The sequence below is a fragment of the Zootoca vivipara genome, chromosome 2 (assembly GCF_965207765.1).
Source record: "Zootoca vivipara chromosome 2, rZooViv2.hap1.1, whole genome shotgun sequence".
In the NCBI taxonomy this organism is placed as follows: Eukaryota; Metazoa; Chordata; class Lepidosauria; order Squamata; family Lacertidae; genus Zootoca; species Zootoca vivipara.
Genome location: NC_142584.1, coordinates 71,103,177 through 71,121,181, shown reverse-complemented (window position 1 = coordinate 71,121,181; position 18,005 = coordinate 71,103,177). Strand labels below are relative to the sequence as shown.

At 47.2% G+C, this 18,005-nt stretch overlaps 2 protein-coding genes across 5 annotated transcripts in view; both read left to right on the top strand.

The window, feature by feature from the left end:
• Positions 1 to 1,403: 1,403 nt before the first annotated feature.
• LOC118080608 (putative protein-lysine deacylase ABHD14B) lies at positions 1,404 to 8,881 on the top strand. The gene is made up of 4 exons (XM_035106085.3): positions 1,404 to 1,526; positions 3,508 to 3,749; positions 5,051 to 5,292; positions 7,114 to 8,881. The coding sequence occupies exons 2-4, from the start codon at positions 3,536 to 3,538 to the stop codon at positions 7,294 to 7,296; spliced, it is 639 nt and encodes a 212-aa protein (XP_034961976.2). The 5' UTR covers positions 1,404 to 1,526; positions 3,508 to 3,535; the 3' UTR covers positions 7,297 to 8,881.
• Positions 8,882 to 13,848: 4,967 nt separating this feature from the next.
• The window catches only part of PCBP4 (poly(rC) binding protein 4), a 41,000-nt gene continuing 36,843 nt past the window's right edge, over positions 13,849 to 18,005 (top strand). For 3 of the 4 annotated variants that reach the window (XM_088662187.1, XM_088662186.1, XM_035106083.3), the window contains exon 1: positions 14,281 to 14,422. The gene's annotated coding sequence lies outside the window, so the exon portion shown is untranslated. Of the gene's footprint in view, positions 14,085 to 14,280; positions 14,423 to 18,005 lie in introns of those variants that run through there. The other variant, XM_060271519.2, reaches the window with a different exon arrangement.

The following is an 18,005-nucleotide window of genomic DNA, read 5'->3' as shown; positions in this document are numbered from 1 at the left end:
ATATTCTCAATTTGCCAGGAGGGTTGATTTTGTTAATCACCCCCCCCCCCACCTCCACAACATATTGGAATTGTTGATTGTTTTAAGAAGAAAAGGAGGGGGGAATTGATTTCAGTTTAGCACTTCAAATCTTTAATTGTTTCAAACCACAGGTGGGAGATTTCATTTTATGTGGCAATTTACACTTCCTGAACTTACACTTCCCATGAGAGTTTCTTCCTCCCGGTTAATTTCCCTTTTATTGTACCTGGCTTTTTAATTAGCGTGTCCCCCCCCCTCCCTTAGGTACCATAGTTACAGAACAAACCGGAAAGGGCTGTAAAAATGAATGGATGTCTTTATTATGGGTTAGGTAATCCAGAGCATTTGTCTCTGGGTCTGGCACCACTCAGTGTCAGCTTTTCCCACCACTGGCATATATGGTACTCCCTGCAAAGTCATGTTTTAAACCAACAAGTTTGTCTGGGCTTGTGCTTTTTATAAAAAAATAAATTCCAAAGTACTTTAAATTATCTTATTCTCTCCTGAGTCCTGAACACAGCCTAGTCATCTTGTTTCCACCAGCCCAAGGAAAAAGATGCAGTGCAACTACCGGTAGGTACTTCTGCAGGTTGCTGCCAAAGGCACACACCCAGTATTTTTTTAAAAAACAGCAGCAGCAATAACTCACTCTGTAGAACAGCGTTTGTTCAAAATAGCTCCATTGCAAGCAAAAACAAAGCCCTTGCAGGTAAAAAGAGAAAGGGGAAAAAAAGGTAAGATCTGACTCGCCCGCACCTGCTCCTGCGTGGCTGTTCCTTCCACTGGCAATGGGCCACTCACTCTATGTAGCGGCCGTGCATGGCATACACATGCATTTGTTTTAAATTTTGAAACTACTCTTGCACTTTTATTTATTTTTTAATTGGCCATTTTGCCTACTTGGAGCATGCTTGAAATGTTGGCTTTGGTGGGAGTTTGTTGTTGCACTGTTCCAGAAAAATTATAAGGAAGAAATGTCCCCATGCATGCCCTTAGGTATCCAGTACTGTACTAACAGAGAAGGGGACATCACACACGGCCAATTATAGCCCATCAAGCACGGCCCACAAAAGTGGGTGGGAAACACTGAGACAAATTTGAACAGAAAGCGCGCATATGTGGACGAAAGTGCGCGAGAGCGCACGCCGGGGGACAAAATCGGATCTGTGTGCAGTGCAGCCCACGTGCGCACGGACGCCCAGCTGTTGCGTACCTCCCGGTGTTTAGGCTGCTCGTCGTAGATCACTTGTCAATATTAGTTTGCTGGTGTCCATTAGGTGACGCTAGTGTTCGCGCGAACCTTTGCTTAGAAATGCTGTATATTTCCACATTTTGTCCCTCCCCTCCAGCCTCCGCCCCCGTTGCTCTCTTTCATCGGGTTTCCGACGGTACCTTTGGATCCGGAAGTCGAGGGGAGCATCAACTCTTTCCTCGATCGGACACGACGGACAGTGGCGCATTCCCGAAGCTTCCAGTCTTTGTTTCGGAAAGGGAGCAACTTGAGGGTAAGGTGGTTGTTTCGTTTTTCTGCCTGCCTGTCCCCTCGCCGTCTCAAAGAGCTCTTCCTCCGTTCTGAGCTGGTAACTTGGCCATTCCATTGCAGCTGCCAGGAAACGGGGCAAAGTTCATTAGCTGTCTCTCCCCGCCTCGCCATGTACTCATAAGAAGGTGCAGGAAAGACCCAGGCAGGGCGAGTTTAAGGAGTAGAGCACCTTGCTTCTTGCTGAGTTCCCAAGCGGCTTGCAAGACATACAGAATGTAATTGCATAAAATGAATCCTGGCCGCTTAAATTCTCCCCCACCCTACAGGCTTGTTCAAAAGTTACCTCTCTGTGGAACCAAGTGTGCATTTCCTGAGTTATACAGCTCAGCTATCTGTGTATGCTGGCAATGAGAGTGTACACTCCTTGAATGTACCATGTGAATGCCCTTTGTGTAAATAGGCACACATGAGTTAATAAGATCTGGACTAAACGCTAAATCAGTGTGTGAAACTAAGGCTGCTTGGAAAGCTACGCCCACTTCCCTAATCCCAGGTGAGGAACATGATCTACAGATACTCAAAGGTTGTTTGCGCTCTTTCTCACTATTTAAAATGTCCCCTGGAAATATGCTGGTGGTGAAAATGGGCTGCATAGTTTAGTCCTGCCAGTGTCTCATATCACTTTGGTGTCCCGACCTCTTGCATTATTTTACAATTATATATGACAGCAGATTACACCCTAGTTCTCGCAGTATTTCCACTGCAGTAAGAGAAGTACTGGTGATTCAAACATGATTGCACGATGCATGTCACTTGATTTCTTTACACATGATTCCCGTTTGTTTGATTAGACCAGGCATGTCAAACCTGCTGCCCTCCAGATGTTTTGGACTACAATTCCCATCTTCCCCAACCACTGGTCCTGCTAGCTAGGGATCATGGGAGTTGTAGGCCAAAACATCTGGAGGGCCGCAGGTTTGACATGCCTGGATTAGACACACATACACACACACACACCACTTTTCTACCCCCTTTGCTCCACACACAAGCTCAGGATACTTTGAACCCCCAGAGGATGTGAGGTGAACTAGGTGAGATGGTGAAAGCATTGTTTGCCTTCTGAGTTTGTAAGGAGATGAAATGGCAGTAGCACTGGCTCATAAAAGGGCGCTGTCAGATCTTGAGCTAGGAGATTGTTAACTGGATTGCAGAGCAAACCAGAACAGGCCCAGATTTGAAGGGAGAAGAACTGTACAAATGAGCTCTCCTTGTGAGCAGGCTTCTGCAAACCTCGTTCTGGTTAATGCAAACTCAGGTGACGTGTGAATTGGCCCACCGCAGATCTGAAAGTTCTCCCACTCCATCTACACACAATGCTTTTCAATGGTGTCACAGTACACATACAGCTGTCACCTATCTGCACATGTGGCTCAACATTTTATTGCCCCCCCACTTGCAAACCTGTGGCCAGTTTGAGGAAAGAAGCATCGAGAAGGTGGCTTTTAACCAGAAAAAAACTTAGCAGCGAGACGAGGCAAAGCCCCACCAGCATTTCCTCCTGCAGTTCCTACAATACTAATGAACGATCCCTTGCCTCAGGTGTCAAAAGCCAGGATAAGCATTCACCTAAAGCTGTATAATGAAGATGCAAGATTCACCTCTGTGAGAGGGAGTTCCATGACCTAGGGGCCACCACAAAGAATGCCCTCTCCTTGGCTGCCGCCACCCTGAGCTTTTAAGGGCAGTGGAACAACCAAGAGGGCTTCCTCCACCGATTTTAGCACCCGAGGGACTTGCAAAGAAGGAGGCAGCCTTTCAAATATTTGTGGCCTGAGTCATTTAGGGCTTTAAACACTTTAAATGTAAGCACTTCTGCACACACCATTTTGTGCCAGCTGTGTCAGCCAGAAAATAAAGTAGTGTCATCTCCTCCCTCTTAAAAAAAACAACCCATGATTTATTTGTTCCATTTTCTTCTTTTTGTTTGGTGCTCTCATTTTCAGGCTTCCCAGAATACCCTCTTTGGCAGTGATGGCTGCTACCACCACACAACTGACCGAGAGTACCATCACAGTGGGCGGGCAAACGCTGTTCTACCGGCAGATCCAGCCTGCTCAGCAGAGCCCCCGGTTCTCTGTCTTGCTGCTTCATGGCATCCGTTTCTCTTCAGAGACATGGCTAAACCTGCAGACTCTGTCTAAGTTGGGAGAAGCCGGATACTGCGCTGTGGCTGTTGACCTGCCAGGTATGTCTGGATCTTGACAGGTGAAGGGATCACTTCCACACCTGTGGGCGACTCCAGTGCAGTTCTAATTTGAAATGTAAGAACCTGGCCCTTTCTCAGGGTCAAAAAACTGCTGTTGATATCCAGGCCCTCGTTCTTGTTTTGCTTTTTAACAATGTGGTAAGTCTCACTCATGTATGGAAGAACATGTGCAAAAATTGTCATGCAAGTGTGTGTGTGCCTTTGGGTTGTGATAATACACATTTGGCTCAGTTCAGATATCTTGCCAAGCCATGAATGTCATAACCAAAGAGAAATATCCTAAACTATGCTTGGGTTTAGTTGGGTATAACAGGCAAACCAAGGTTTCGGGCTGCTCACCTGCTTTTGTTTTTCAATGGTGAGCTTCATCTCCATTCTGCAGCTGCGTCCTCTTCAGTCCTCTGAAGTTTCAGCAATGGCCATAACTGTGATTTATCAATGTTACCTGAACTCAGACATAACAGCTGGATCCAGGATGAGCATGTATTTACCTCCAAAGTCCAGCAACCCCATCCCTGTCCTAATTCCCATGCCCCACTATAACTGAGCCTGTGATTAAGCCCGTATAACTGAAACAACCAGCTATTGGCTTCCCTGTTCACCCAATGCTTTGCTTCCCTCTGTTTCCCCCATTTCAGGACGCAGGTGGCGCTGTGGTCTAACCCACTGAGCCTCTTGGGCTTGCTGATCAGAAGGTCAGCGGTTTGAATCTGCACAGTGGGGTGAGCTCCCGTTGCTCTGTCTTAGCTTCTGCCAACCTAGCAGTTTCAACTGTGGTTTCAAAATCAGGGTCTCAAAGCATGCTTTGAGACCCTGGTTTGGCAGTCCCCCTCAAATCATGCGGCTCAATGTGGTGCCTTCCATAGTACTAGTTACAGGTAGGTAGCCGTGTTGGCTTGATGTAGTCAAAACAAAATAAAAAAATATCCTTCCAGTATCTGAAGAAGTGTGCATGCACACGAAAGCTCATACCTATGACAAACTTAGTTGGTCTCTAAGGTGCTACTGGAAGGATTTCCCCTCAAATCAGTTTGTAAGCTGGTGTAATTCCAGGCCTAATGCGAAACAGAGCCTAATGGGAGCTTCCAGGTGCATGTTCATTGTTGGATTGGTGCTGCTTGTGCATGCAAGGCTGTGCTCCCCGCCCCCCCCCCAGCAGCCACATTGCTTCGTTAGCACTGAAATGTCACCCTGTTCTCATTCCTCCACCCAATTTAATCAGGATTCATCCTTCCCACGGAACATGTGTGACGTGCAGTGTCTTGTTTCTTGCGGTGCAGGATTAGGTCGTTCCAAAGAGGCTACTGCCCCAGCTCCTGTCGGAGAGCCAGCACCAGCCAGTTTCTTGAAGTCTGTCTTTGAGGCCCTGAAGCTAGACCAGGCGGTGGTGATCAGCCCGTCTCTCAGCGGGATGTATTCGCTTCCGTTCCTCTTCCAGCACAGTGAGATGCTTAAAGCCTATGTCCCGGTGGCGCCCATCTGCACAGAGAAGTTCTCAGCCACACAATATGCCGGTGTCAAAGTACGTCTGCCTGGTGGCTAGGCATGGAGAGGGAAGGGGATTCTGAGGTTAAAACTGGGGCAGGTCTTGTTTCGGCCAGTGGTACTTAACAGTGTCAGCTGCAGGTGTTGGGGGGCGCCTAGGACAAAATGACCTGAGTGGGCCCACCTCCTGGCTCATTCAGAGCCCTCTCTGTCCATGCCCAATTGGCACTGCTGACCAGAATAAGAAAGCAAGGGCACGGCAGCACCTCTTCCTTAGTCCTGCCATTGCTGATTTTCCTGGAGACGGCAAATGACTATGCACGAGGATGGACCTCAGCCAGTGCCTTGCAGTGCAGACTTCTGACGCCAGCCCTGGAAATTAAAAGGCATTGAAAAATAATTGAGGGGGAATACAGAGAACAGCAGTACAGTCGTAGTGCTTGGAATTCGATCAGCTTAGTTGCTGAACGTTTTGGCTCCCAAATGATCGAAAACCAGAAGTGACTGTTCCGGTTTTCAAACGTTCTTATGGAAGCCGAATATCCGATGCGGCTTCCGATTGGCTGCAGGAGCTTCCTGCAGCCAATCGGAAGCCACGCCTTGGAAGCCAAACATTTTGAAAGTTGAACGGACTTCTGGAACGGATTTCGTTCGACTTCGAAAGTACGTCTGTGTCAGCAATTGCATACAACAGGGAAAGGGTTCCTGAGCTAATCACTAGAGGGCAGTGCCTACTGCTTCGTTCTCAGGCACAAAACTGCTTTCAGAGATGCAAAGCAGGCCTATAATCAGACCTACAAACATAAACAGGGAAGCTTGTTCGCTTTTCTCTTTCTGCAATGACTGCCTATCATCTCATAAGGACTGCTCCAAGGATAGTGTGATGCAGGGATCATTTCGCCATTATGAGAAAAAGAACTGCTGTGATAGCCTTCTCCCCATTAGTGGGTTGATGGAGTAAGTGTGCTCTTTTACATGAGCAAGGAAAGTAAGTCTGCTTCTACACTCGGAAGAGAAAATGCATCATTAGAAGCAAGAGGGATTAGATTGTAACTGCTGTAAATCTCTGAGCGTTCCTTAAACTGTAAGTGTAGCTTTGTAATGTCTCTTGCAAATGCAGAGCACTTGATCTGACTGTTATCCAAATTCCTCACTTTTTCATATTTTAAGCTCCTCCTCCTATTAATCTCTGGGGTGTGCCTTTGCCCAGGCAAATGTGGCTGGCAAATGCAAAATCTCCCCTTGCAAATGTGACCTTTTTTTAGCCCTGGTAACCCTGTAAGACAATAGCTTTGACAGCAGTGGGAATTCTCTGTACTTCTGTGAATCCTGAACATCTCTACCGCAGAGATTCTGAGCTATTTAAAATGTGGGAGAGGTTTGTTTTCCTTGCTAAGAGAAGGTACTGCAACCAGGAAAGGATAATTTTGCTAGCAGTAATACCATTAATAAAGGTTTAAACACTGAATAACACAGAGATCAAAGAGACAGCAAGCACATATTAGCTTCATGAACTTTTTGTTTGGCACAGATCAAGCCAATTACAGTGAAGCAGAGACACAAGCTGCCTTTGCACATTTAGTATAGGTAAATTGAACATCTAGGGGGAGCGGGGTGGGGGGAGAGGATTGGGGTGGTGATCTCTGCCACCAACACATGCACAAAAATGACCCTACATGGGTATGATTGAGGACTGTGCTTTTTGCAGAGTTCCTGAGCTTGTGCACAATACAGTTTATATGTGTATAGAGTTATTTCCAACCTTGAACCTGTGTTTCACTTGAGATATTTGTTGAAAGCACCCAAGAAGGGAGAAATTCCTTGTTTGTTGACTTGACTTCTCCTCTCCCATACCTAGACACCAGCGCTCATCGTATATGGGGACCAGGATGCCCAGCTGGGGGAAGTGAGCCTGAACCACCTGAAGAACTTACCTAATCACAAGGTGATGCTGATGAAAGGGGCAGGCCATGCCTGTTACCTTGACAAGCCAGATGAGTGGCACCATGGGCTCCTAGACTTCCTGAAGAGCTTAGAGTGAAGAGCAAACTGGCCCGGCCTGCTCCCAACCAACCCACAATGATCAGTGGCTTCCACAAATGTCTGGAGTTTGCTTCCTGGGTACTGGGTTCTCTTTCTGCAAATCAGTCTGCAATTGAACAGGAACAAAGTCCTTTGGGGACTACCCAATAATTATAGAACTAAAATACTTAGCAGATGGATCGTGCTGCATCCAAAACATGCCCAATGCTTAACAGAATCATAGAATCGTGTTCCATTAATTGCATATCCAGGGTGACACCCACCCACCCATTTGCTCTTCCTTGGCCATGGGATTCATTGGGTCACCCTAATATATAAATACGGATCTGTTACACAGGCACATAGGCACCTCAGGGTAAAATTGCCATTTCACGATTTGGCGTGAAATCCACCTCTTCCTCATCACACTCACCCATGATTGTGAAATTCCCCCCTCTTTTTAGTTAAACGAACACAAAAGGCAACAAACCGGCATGCTGAGTGAGCTCAGAAAGATGTTGTGAAGGTGGGGCAATGTACGTTTCCCCAACCAACCAGTTTTTTTAGAGACTGCCCGCCTTGCTCTGTGGCACTCTTAGCTATCTTTGCCCTTGACATCTTTGCCAGGGGACATCTGTCTTTATTTCGGAACCTTTTGCTATGTCACTGCTGTGTGGTGTACACACCATCTCTTTGTCAGAATCTGTTTCTTCCTGCTTTGGGTTGGCAAGACTATGTATTCTTGGCGCACATGGTGGCAGCCAGCTGCTTTGTGGTGAGCAATTATTAGAGGGCAGGACTAAGGCTGACTCAGTGATTTTAGGGAGGATCATTTTATATGTCAAAACCTTTAGCATCTCCAGGGCTTCCCCTTTCTAACAGTGCAATCTGGTACCTATGTCTGCTCAGAAGTCCCATTAAGTTACCCCCAGGGAAATTCTGCATTGGACTGCAGCTCATCAACAATGTGCATATGTTAAATACTATCACCTCTTCTGCCTGAGCCCAGCAAGAACATGTGGTTACCTATTTTGAAACATCCTTGTGCTCTACGCTTATCACTCTCATTGGTGATTAAATGACTAGATGGTTCTGGGAGTCTTCTTAGAAGTTTTAACATATGGGATATGTCAAAGTATTGTTTGTCTAAGGTTGCAATAGTAGAAGGAAGAAATGCAATGGCACTGAACACTATTGTTGGGGTACTTGTGGCTCTCCTTATGTTGGGACTACAACTCCCATCATCCTCCTCTACTTGCCATGCTTGTAGGGGGTGATGGAAGTTGGAGTCCAAGTACCTCTGAAGAGCCACATGTTCCTCATCTCTGCTATGCACCTTGGAAGAGTTGGGGGTGCTCTGAGGGAGGAAGCATCACTCACCACTGCTACTCTATACAGAAGCTGAACAATTTGATCTTGCTTGGAATCAAAGGGACTGTCAAGTTAGCAAAGAGTGCAGACTTCCAATAATAAAAGTTGAATAAAGAAAATGAATTAAATCAGCTGTGCAGGCTCTACCTGGTTTCCCGGTGAGTTTCTGCTGAATGATACATTTTGTCAAAACTAATTTTTGTAATCAATTAAAACCTTGATTTATACATCTGCTTATTTTGTTGATGCATTCTTTTCTAATGTTGCTCAACCACGCATTTGTGAATCACCCTATCTCCACAATTACATTTGACACTGTAGTTTGGAGTAGGTTTTTGGAGAATGTGGGAATGTTGGGGAGAATGTTTGCTATTAGTTGAACTAGTCTTCATGTTGTCTTATAGACATGGGGAGCACATTGTGATTATAATCCAGAAAACTCAGTCTGCCATTTAGTCCACAAAACGTGAGTTTTGAACCTAACACTGGAAAATACCATTGCCTTGGGAGTTGTGTCAAGATCAAGTTATGATGAATCTAGTTGTAAGGAAAAGACAATATCTGAACTAATAATGGTTTTTTAAAATTTCCTTTAGGGCTATTGAAAGATTTCTAGTTTTAGTAAATGTGCACTTACTCAGATTTCATGATGCATGGCTATAGCATAAACAAAATTGGTCTTGGGTCCTCCAACCTTAGCAGTCTTCAAAATTATGTGTAGCCTTGGGTAATAGGGATTTGAAATGATAGACATACTAATGGGCCTAGCTAGGCAAGCTCATGCACAGGCATAATTAACAATGTATAGGAAGGAGAGATTCATAGGAAATATAATTAGGCAAATCATGGGAGGTGCTGAAATGCCTTACTAGCAGAACTGATGCAGAACACAGAGGAAGCCATTATCAATCTAGACTCACATGGTCTGTTCTGGCTGACCACCACACAACATGTGCTCTACCACTGAGCTGTGGTCTCTTTGCTTGCCACCTTTCCTGTATCATCAGTGCACTGTCTCTTCCCATTATCCACATGAGATGGAATTAGATGCTCTAGCTTTCTACAGCTTAAGAGAAAATGCTTGCCAGCCCAGGGAATAACAGCACAAATGGATTCCTTTAAATGCCCAGGGGATTACCAAACTAATGGCCAAGGTGAACAGATGGGAGACAGGTTAAAGTCAGCCACACGGCTGTTCCAGAGCCACCTGGCCTTGTTCCTTTGTGCTCATTTTCCACAGATGGAGACCAGACAGATGGAGCCAGCAGTAAGAAGTAGGGAGGTGGACTCTAATCGTCACATGGCACCCTGACTGGCTGAAGGCTGTGATGGCTGTCAAAAACCAAACTTTATCCTATTAGGCAGAGGATTTGCTGGCAGGGGGCTGGCAAGTCCGGGAGTCTGATTCCCACACAGTCAGCAACTTCCATCTATAGCTAGGATCTAAAGCACTGGGATTGACTGCACCTCAAAGGAAGGGAGAGTGCTCTGCTCTGGCATGTCAGTGAAGTTGGGTTCCTCGCTACTGAAATTTTGTGGCACGAAAACACATCAAAGTAAATGGAATGTGGAGTGGAGCAATTAATTATTAATTATCGCTATTCTATCTCAAAACACGAGTCCTTCCTGCAAACAGCAGTTCACACAGCCTTGGTAGACATTCATCTAGGTGTGACCACCTTAGTGTCAGGCCTGGAACCTAGCTAGCCACAACTGCAATGCAGTTTGAACAAAGGGACCTGAGGCCATAACTCAGTGGTAGAGCATCTGTATATGGGGGGAAGGACCCAGGCTCAATCCATGGCATCTTCAGATAGGGTTGGGAATGTCCCAATCTGAGACCCTGGATAGCCACTACCAGTCAGCATGTATGTTACGGTACTGAGCTAAATGGATGAAATGAGCTGATTTATTATAAGGCAGCTTCCTGTGCTGAGGCTGCAGAAGTCATTGACTGGCTGAAGGCCAAATATCAGAGTAAAGGAGGAGCAGGCAAGCCTGGTGCCAGTTTGAGTGGGCTGTGGGAAAATATCCCTCTGGGGAAAGCCCCCCACCCACCTTCCTGGTGGCACCCCTTTCCAACAAGCTACAACTGAAATGCCCTCTTCTACTCCACTATTAAAGGACCAGGAGTCCTGTCCTCTTTCTCATCTGCCCCCCCCCCCCCGGCCAATGTAGTTTTTGCTCCCCCTGCTTTCCATTTGAGATCACTGGTGCACCACAAGAGCCCAGGACAGCCTCTATGTTTAAGCTTCAGGTGAGCTGTTAAGACCTTTTAATTTTGCTGAGCTTTTAGCATGGGTTAAAATCCCATCTCGTTTTTATGCTGAATCTGTTTTATTATACAAAATGCATTTAGTCATGTGGATTATTTTCCTCAGGGCTTTATGTATTTTAGTACCTTTGGGGGGGGTGTTAAGCTGCTTTTGAGCTTATTTCATAAAGAAACGTGGAGTATAAATAAAGAAATAAGTTTGGAGAGGCAGTTACATACCTGACTTTCAAGGCGGCTAGAAATTGAGAAGGGAAAAGTCAACTTTGCAGTGGCTTTAGAAAGGGGAAAGTTCTGTGGCAGAGTAGCCTCTTACTGTTTTTCACTGACACTGGTAGCTGCATTGCTTTGAAGCTGAGGTAAGAAACATCAGGATGTCCACACATGATCGTAAAATCAATAGAACTAGAAATAAAAGCCACCCAACAAGTATCTCTTGTCCAAAAAAAGAGCACCACCCCCTTTCATTTTCTCATAGCAGCTAATACTTCCTTTCTTTAGGAACAGACCTATGCTCAGGAATTTTGAAGCCCCATGAATGACAACCATCTAGGTGCCAGTCAAGGGATTGGCAAACCGTCTCCCCACATTTGCACAGCAATAGAGTTGCCCCAGAAGTAGTCACATTGACCATGCCATTAGCGGACTGCTAGAGAGAATGTTAATAAATCTACCTCTACTAGCCATGGCCCTAGGCCCACACTTTGTCCCTTCCCTTCTCAGCTTCCAGGAAGCTCCTGTTACTTACCCATCCATCTATGCCCTGTCCACAAGCACAGGGTGTTTCTGTGTAACGCTGACTTGGCTCCATCATCAACACAAGGCAATGCTTCCGCCATCCACAGTCCTACCTTACAGTAGGTTCAGGGCTGGCCCATTTCTAATCCTGACAGATGCTTGACACTAAGCCTTAAATGTAGTCATGGGGTGTACTGACAGCAATGGCAGGCTCACTCTCCCCCCTCCACCCCACCCCATCTCCGAAGCAGTTGTGGTGAAGTGCACACACAACCTGTTGTGTGGTTAGTCGCACCCAACTCCTCTCTTTGGGTAGCCAGCAGCAGCAGATCACATTACTGTGCAGCTTTTCTCTCTCATCCCACACGAGTGTCACATTCCTCTGCCAAGGCTGTGCTGGCAATTGTTAGATGATAGAAACGGCATTCTTCATTCCATGCTTCAGTTTCTATTCTGTTGTGGACAAATAGGCCCAGGGAGGGGTTTTTCCCTCCCTTTTTGCATTTGTAGCAGTTCTCTTCCACCCAACTACTTTGGTTGTCAGGTATTGAGAATTCAAGTGCATTGGATGCATTTCTGCAAGGTACCTTCTCTTTTCTTACAGGACAAGGTAGTATAGATTGCAAAGGTTCATTATGGGTGGCACTCTGTTCTAAACGACTGAGCCTCTTGGGCTTGTCAGTCATAAGGTTGGCGGTTTGAATCTGCACAGCAGGGTAAGCTCCCGTTGTTCTGTCCCATCTTCTGCTAACCTAGCAGTTCAAAAGTGTACCAGTGCAAGTAGATAAATAGGTACCACTGTGGTGGGAAGGTAAACGGCGTTTCCGTGCGCTCTGGCTTCCGTCACAGAGTGTCCTGTTGCGTCAGTAGTGGTTTAGTCATGCTGGCCACACGACCCGGAAAGCTGTCTGTGGACAAACAGTGGCTCCCTCAGCCTGGCGAGAGATGAGCGCAGCACCCCATAGTCACCTTTGACTGGACTTAACCATCCAGTGGTCCTTTACCTTTTACCTTAGAGATCGTGTGTGTGTGTGTGTGTGTGTGTGTGTGCACATTCACACCTTTATTTGCATGAGTAAATGGGAGCCACACACATTAACACCAACTTTCCTTGTATAGGGCTTGGGACTGATGATTGACATGCTTGTGGTGCTTGGAAGACCACGATGGTTCATTCACACATGGATGTCATCATGATGACACTGCAGCCACCAGGTGATTAACCTGCACATGTGAATCAGCTCTATATGCCTTTATTTTTCTGACACCAACAACTCTATATTAAGCTAAACTAGACACATACACTTAAACAGTAGTTGCATGACTACAGGATGGTAAGCAGGATGCTGTTATGGGATGCTAAGGAGTTCACTTCATTATTTCCATTGTAAATTCTCAGTCCTCTCCTATTCTCTGTTGCAAACAGGTAGTTGAATTAATGACAAGGCCCACTCTGCTGGCTGAACAATGACAAATTTAGCTAAGAAAGGGTCCCTGTTAACTGTAATAATCAAGTACCTCAAATTCTCCTGAACCACGATGGGGGGGAAGATACTGTGTGCATGGAACACAGACATCAAGAGTACCCAAATAATAACGTTGTTGGCATCTGTCTGTCTCAGGAGAGGATGGAAGAATGTGCCTTTGGGAGTGAGACCAAGCTGTTGGAAGGTTGCAGCGCCTGCTGTGGCTGTAGAGACCAATGTGGGAGATGTGTCTTGTTGCAGTTGGGGCAAATTAAAGTGTCCAGTTGTGCTGCTGCAAATGCACCATGGCATTTCTCCTCTCTTTTGACATTAATGACAAGTTATTGTGCTCAACTTTAATGAAGTTGATGCAGCGGAACTGGGGAAAGGAGTGGCTCATTGCAATAGACCGAATCCCTGGGGGAAATATAGGGTTTTCTTTGCAAATTATTTCAGGCTCTGCCAGCCTCAGAACTGTGCACTCAATCAGTGAGGAAATCCAATGAATGAACTACGTCAGTTTAAAAGCCTTGAGAGTGACCTGTGGATAATCATGGACTCTTTCACTTTCCAATAATTGGCCTCCTCTTGAGTTAAAAGAATTGCAGCGGCGCCCACAATTAATTCGAAGCAAGCGCCCAGTGACCTGAGAGAGAGCCCACAGAGTGGGGGCAAGGGTAAGATCTCTGAACCACCCAAAGTGCACGACCAAAAGAAATAGGGCAGGCTTCTGGGCAGACAACAAGCAGGCAAAGGCGGCCACCTGGATTTCGAGTAAACAAATCAAGGGAGGGCGAGCGCTAAGCAGCGTGAAACGAGGCAGCGCAAGTCCTGCAGCCCGAACGGAGGAGGCCAGCCAGCCTCCAGCTCCACCCTGCCCTCGCTCTATGGCTGCACCCCAGGCGGCCCGGGCCCGCGGCGGGTCGCTTTCCGGGAAATGAATGCCAAATACAAAAGAGGGTGAGCGATCTGCGTTGCCGGGAGGGGGGCGGGCGTGGAATGTCCCTGTCCTTGGCAGATGGTCTTACCCAGTGTGCATTGTTCCTTTAGTGTCTCCTTTATCCGCTGTAATTGGATCCTGGAGGGAGCCGGCGAGCAAAGGAGGGGCCGAGGGAGGCTGGGCGGGATTGCAGGGGGAGGCAAAAGAGTCCCGAGGCTTCGGCCTCCCTCGCCTGTCAAGCCTTTGATTTCATTGTTCCGGGCTGATGTCACTCCCAGTTGTCACAGACGCCTCTCCGGGTTGACAATGTGGGACTAGGAGGAGGCACGGCAAGGAACCCCCTGGACAGACCCCGAAGGTAAGTAAAAAGGGGGAATCGAGGCGTGTGAGCGCGCGCGCGGGTCTGGCCCAGTACTCAACTTTGGGGGAGTTGCGCGGAGATGGTCGCTGAAGGACTCCCCGGCACGGGAGCACCTTCCCACCCGCTCCAAATTCCCTACAAGCCGAGAGCAACTTTGCAGCAAGATGCGCCGCAAGGCTGGCAAACGGGGGTGGGGGTGGGGAGCGCGCCGAATCCCGGGCAAGGGACCGGGGCGAAGTTTTGCCCGCTGTCTATCTGGACCGTGCGCCTCTGCGAAAGCGACTTGCCTTAGGAGCGACGAGCAAGGGATGCTGCCGCGGAGAAAGCGCTGGCGATGCCTCCTCGGAGATTGCGCGCCGCCTCGGGATGCTTCGTCAACCCCGGCGTGGCCAAAGAGCCAAAGCCTCCTTTGGGGCGGGGAGAGTTCATTTCTTCCCGGAACCCCGAAGATTTGTAAACCCACCCGGCGGGCATGATCTGGCACCCGAGGCCTCTCCTGAACTTTGGCGCTCGCTTTCTGCAGCTGAAAGCAATCCTGCAGAAGCCTCTCGCGGTTGAAGACAAGTTATTGAGGGGAGTAGGGGACAGCGGATGAAGGGGGATATATTGCAACTCCCGAGGATAAATAAAGCTGACGACAAAGAGGAGATCGGGCACGCTTGTTCCAGCTCCCCTTAAACTTCGTTCCCAGCTCCAGACCCTACGAACGTCCTCAAGTACTTACTGGGCACCCCTGCCCTCCGCGATCCAGATTCCTCCTCATGCCGTTCTCAGCTCTCTTCTGACCTTCAGCACCTGCCTCATGCCATTTGTTTTTTCTCTCCTGTATGTATTCCTCTGAAAATTCAGGTGTTTGTTCGTTCCAAACCTTCTGATCTTATGCGCGTTCCCCGCCTCCCCCACCCGCGCCCTTCTAGTAGCGAAGCTAAGCGCGCGCCCTCAAGCCAACTTAACGCGCCTTTTCCCAGTCAGTTCTGGCTCTCCACACTTCTACGTCTCTCTCTCTGCTCGCCTGCTACCCTCTGTTCCTATTGTACCCCATCCACCACCACCCCGCGCATCTCCAAACTGGCATGGCCTACTTCTGAGCTCAGCTTACTATTGTGGTAAGATCCCTGGGGACGTGTTGGGTGATGAATCTCTGCTCAGCTCATTCCATTTGTGACACAGCCTCCATTTCCAGCACCTGCCCCCTGCCCTGCCCCGCTCACCCCTGAGTTTGGCAGCAGATTGCATTTCTTCTTTACAATGCACATCCTTTTGTTCCCAACCTCTACCAAATGCCATTCCCCTTCCAGTCATTTCTGGCCACTTTATACAGACCAGAACCTCACGTAGGTACAGTATTCAAAAGATGGCCTTGGGGTAGTCAAGAGCAAAGGATGTTGTCTCAACCAGCCTAAAATCACTCATTCCATCTCTGGCTATGCAGAACGCTTTTTCTTACTTGGTGAAATGGTTTGCACATGACTGCAGTGGCAGTACTGAGCTCTATTGGGGCAAGTTTCACGGTGCAATACTGTACTGTAATTGCTCCATCTGTATGTGGGGGAATGTACGTGGTTGCCACAGAAGAATTTTAATGTCCTAAGGATATTCAGTCTGTGTAGAGGGCTTATTTCCAAGTAAACATGTTAAGAAACATTGTGTAAGTAATCCTAACTAGATACGTTTTAAGGTGCAAGAGAAGCTAATAGAGCTGTGGGGCCAAAATGGTCTGTTGTTTTTGCCTTTATCCAGCTGAAGGACCCTAAAAACAAAAGCAGGGCCAGAAGGAGGTGATGGAGGTAAAATATTATTCCTGGCTGTTCAGAAGGAATAAATTTACCATAACCCTGTCACTTTATGCTGGAATGGACCTTCTCCAGGCAACAGAGAAAGCATATAATGATGTCTCCATCAACTCCACCACTATGTTGCAAAGCTAAACCTTCTTATCAGGAATGATTTCCCCCAAAGGCGTATCCTTAATTTAAAAGCAGAATTTCCCAGCAGATCTTCTACAGCAGTTGAGGAACCTAATTTTTAATTAGGATCCCCGCCTTTTGGGAATAGAGCATCCTCCTTCATTCTGCCTCCTAATTCAGGAGAAAACTTTCCAGACAGCCCTGGCTCTTCATCACATGACCAACAGCCTCTTCCATATGAGCTTCTCTTAGGGAAGGCCGCAGGGTATTCTCTACAGTAACAGCCCTGTTCCAAGGAAGTCATCCTCCCGCTATGGTGCTTTTACAGCTCTGTCTGAATTATCCAAATTCCCCGTTTGTCCTCAAACATTTGCCCCTTTGTCCTTTTAAGTCCACACATCCTCCAACTCTGCCCTGCTCATTCAGTTTGGGAGCTACGCATCAATATTCAGAGCAGCTATGAGGTCATCTTTCTAAGGGCTTCCACTCTCCTCCTCTTCACCATTCAGGGAACACACCAGGAATTGTTCTTATGCTCCAGTAAGAGATCCCTCTCATGCGAAAGCTGGGGGTGAGTTGAGGGAGGATTAATGAGAAAGCTACCCACGCAAGCAAGCTTCCACTGGAGGAGGCTTATTAAAACTGTGTTATTCTTTGTGCACTCTGCTCGCGATTGTAAGAGATGGAAGGAGAGATCTAGTGGCTTTGTACAAAGCTAAGATACAATCTGTAACATAGACACCTCAAGAGGGGGGGGGGGAAACCATACATGCATTATTGAGGAGATGACATAAGGCGCCAAGTGCTTTGGGATTTATTGTCTTTTTATCCCATGGTGGTGGGACTAGAACTAAATCCAAAGATCTATAGCTGCCACTACCATGCAATAATTTATTTATTTATTTTTAAAAAGTCGTGCTGTTGGTATCTATTTTCAGAGTGGTAAGCTACTGCAGCCCTAAAGAGTTCTATTTTTAATTCCTTCCAATGGGTGACTGGATTCATGTTTGATTCCCCCTTTAGGGCTGAAAGCTTTTGTAAGACTGCAATCCTATAACCTCACTCACTGAAAGCAGAGGGACTTCTTTCTGAGCGCACATGCACAGGATTTTGCTGCAAAATGTCTTTTAAAATAGCAAAGGCTTGGCTGGGGGTAACATGCTGCTAAATGTTAATCTTGGTTCTGCCGCCAAGATAATATACCAACCAATGGTTTCACCTCTGTGTTTCAGTTTCTCCTTCTGTACAATGGAGAAGAAGGTCTTTACACTTAGCTGAATGTGTGGTGGCACTTAGGTTGTTACTGGCACCCGTCTGTCTCGAGAGGCAATGGATTGCGCTTCCGGGGGCAAAGCCAAACCACTGTGTTAGCAGCACCAAAGTGACCTACCTGTGGCACAGCCTGGGAAGTATGTGTGGAGGTCCTGGGCTGCCCAGACAACAAGTCCACCCCAACCCCCCACTCGGCCTCACTGATGTGGTCCAAAGGAAAGGAAAGCAGTATGTTTGGCACCAGCTTGGCTGCAGGAGTTGCCGGAAGGAAGCATACAAGGTGCCATCCAACAATTGTAGGGACTCCACTTGTGTAGGGTTTACTCCTTAGGCTTTTCTTCTCCTGAAGATATCCCGCAAAGCAGCAGCGGTTTAGGATCAGAGTTTTCCTTCTCCTAGAT

Bases quoted from the DNA above. Each gene is read 5' to 3' on its own strand.
- LOC118080608 (XM_035106085.3), top strand. From the start codon at position 3,536: ATGGCTGCTACCACCACACAACTGACCGAGAGTACCATCACAGTGGGC. The intron at 3,750-5,050 runs GTATGTCTGGAT...CTTGCGGTGCAG, and splicing joins TGTGGCTGTTGACCTGCCAG to GATTAGGTCGTTCCAAAGAG. The intron at 5,293-7,113 runs GTACGTCTGCCT...TCCCATACCTAG, and splicing joins CACAATATGCCGGTGTCAAA to ACACCAGCGCTCATCGTATA.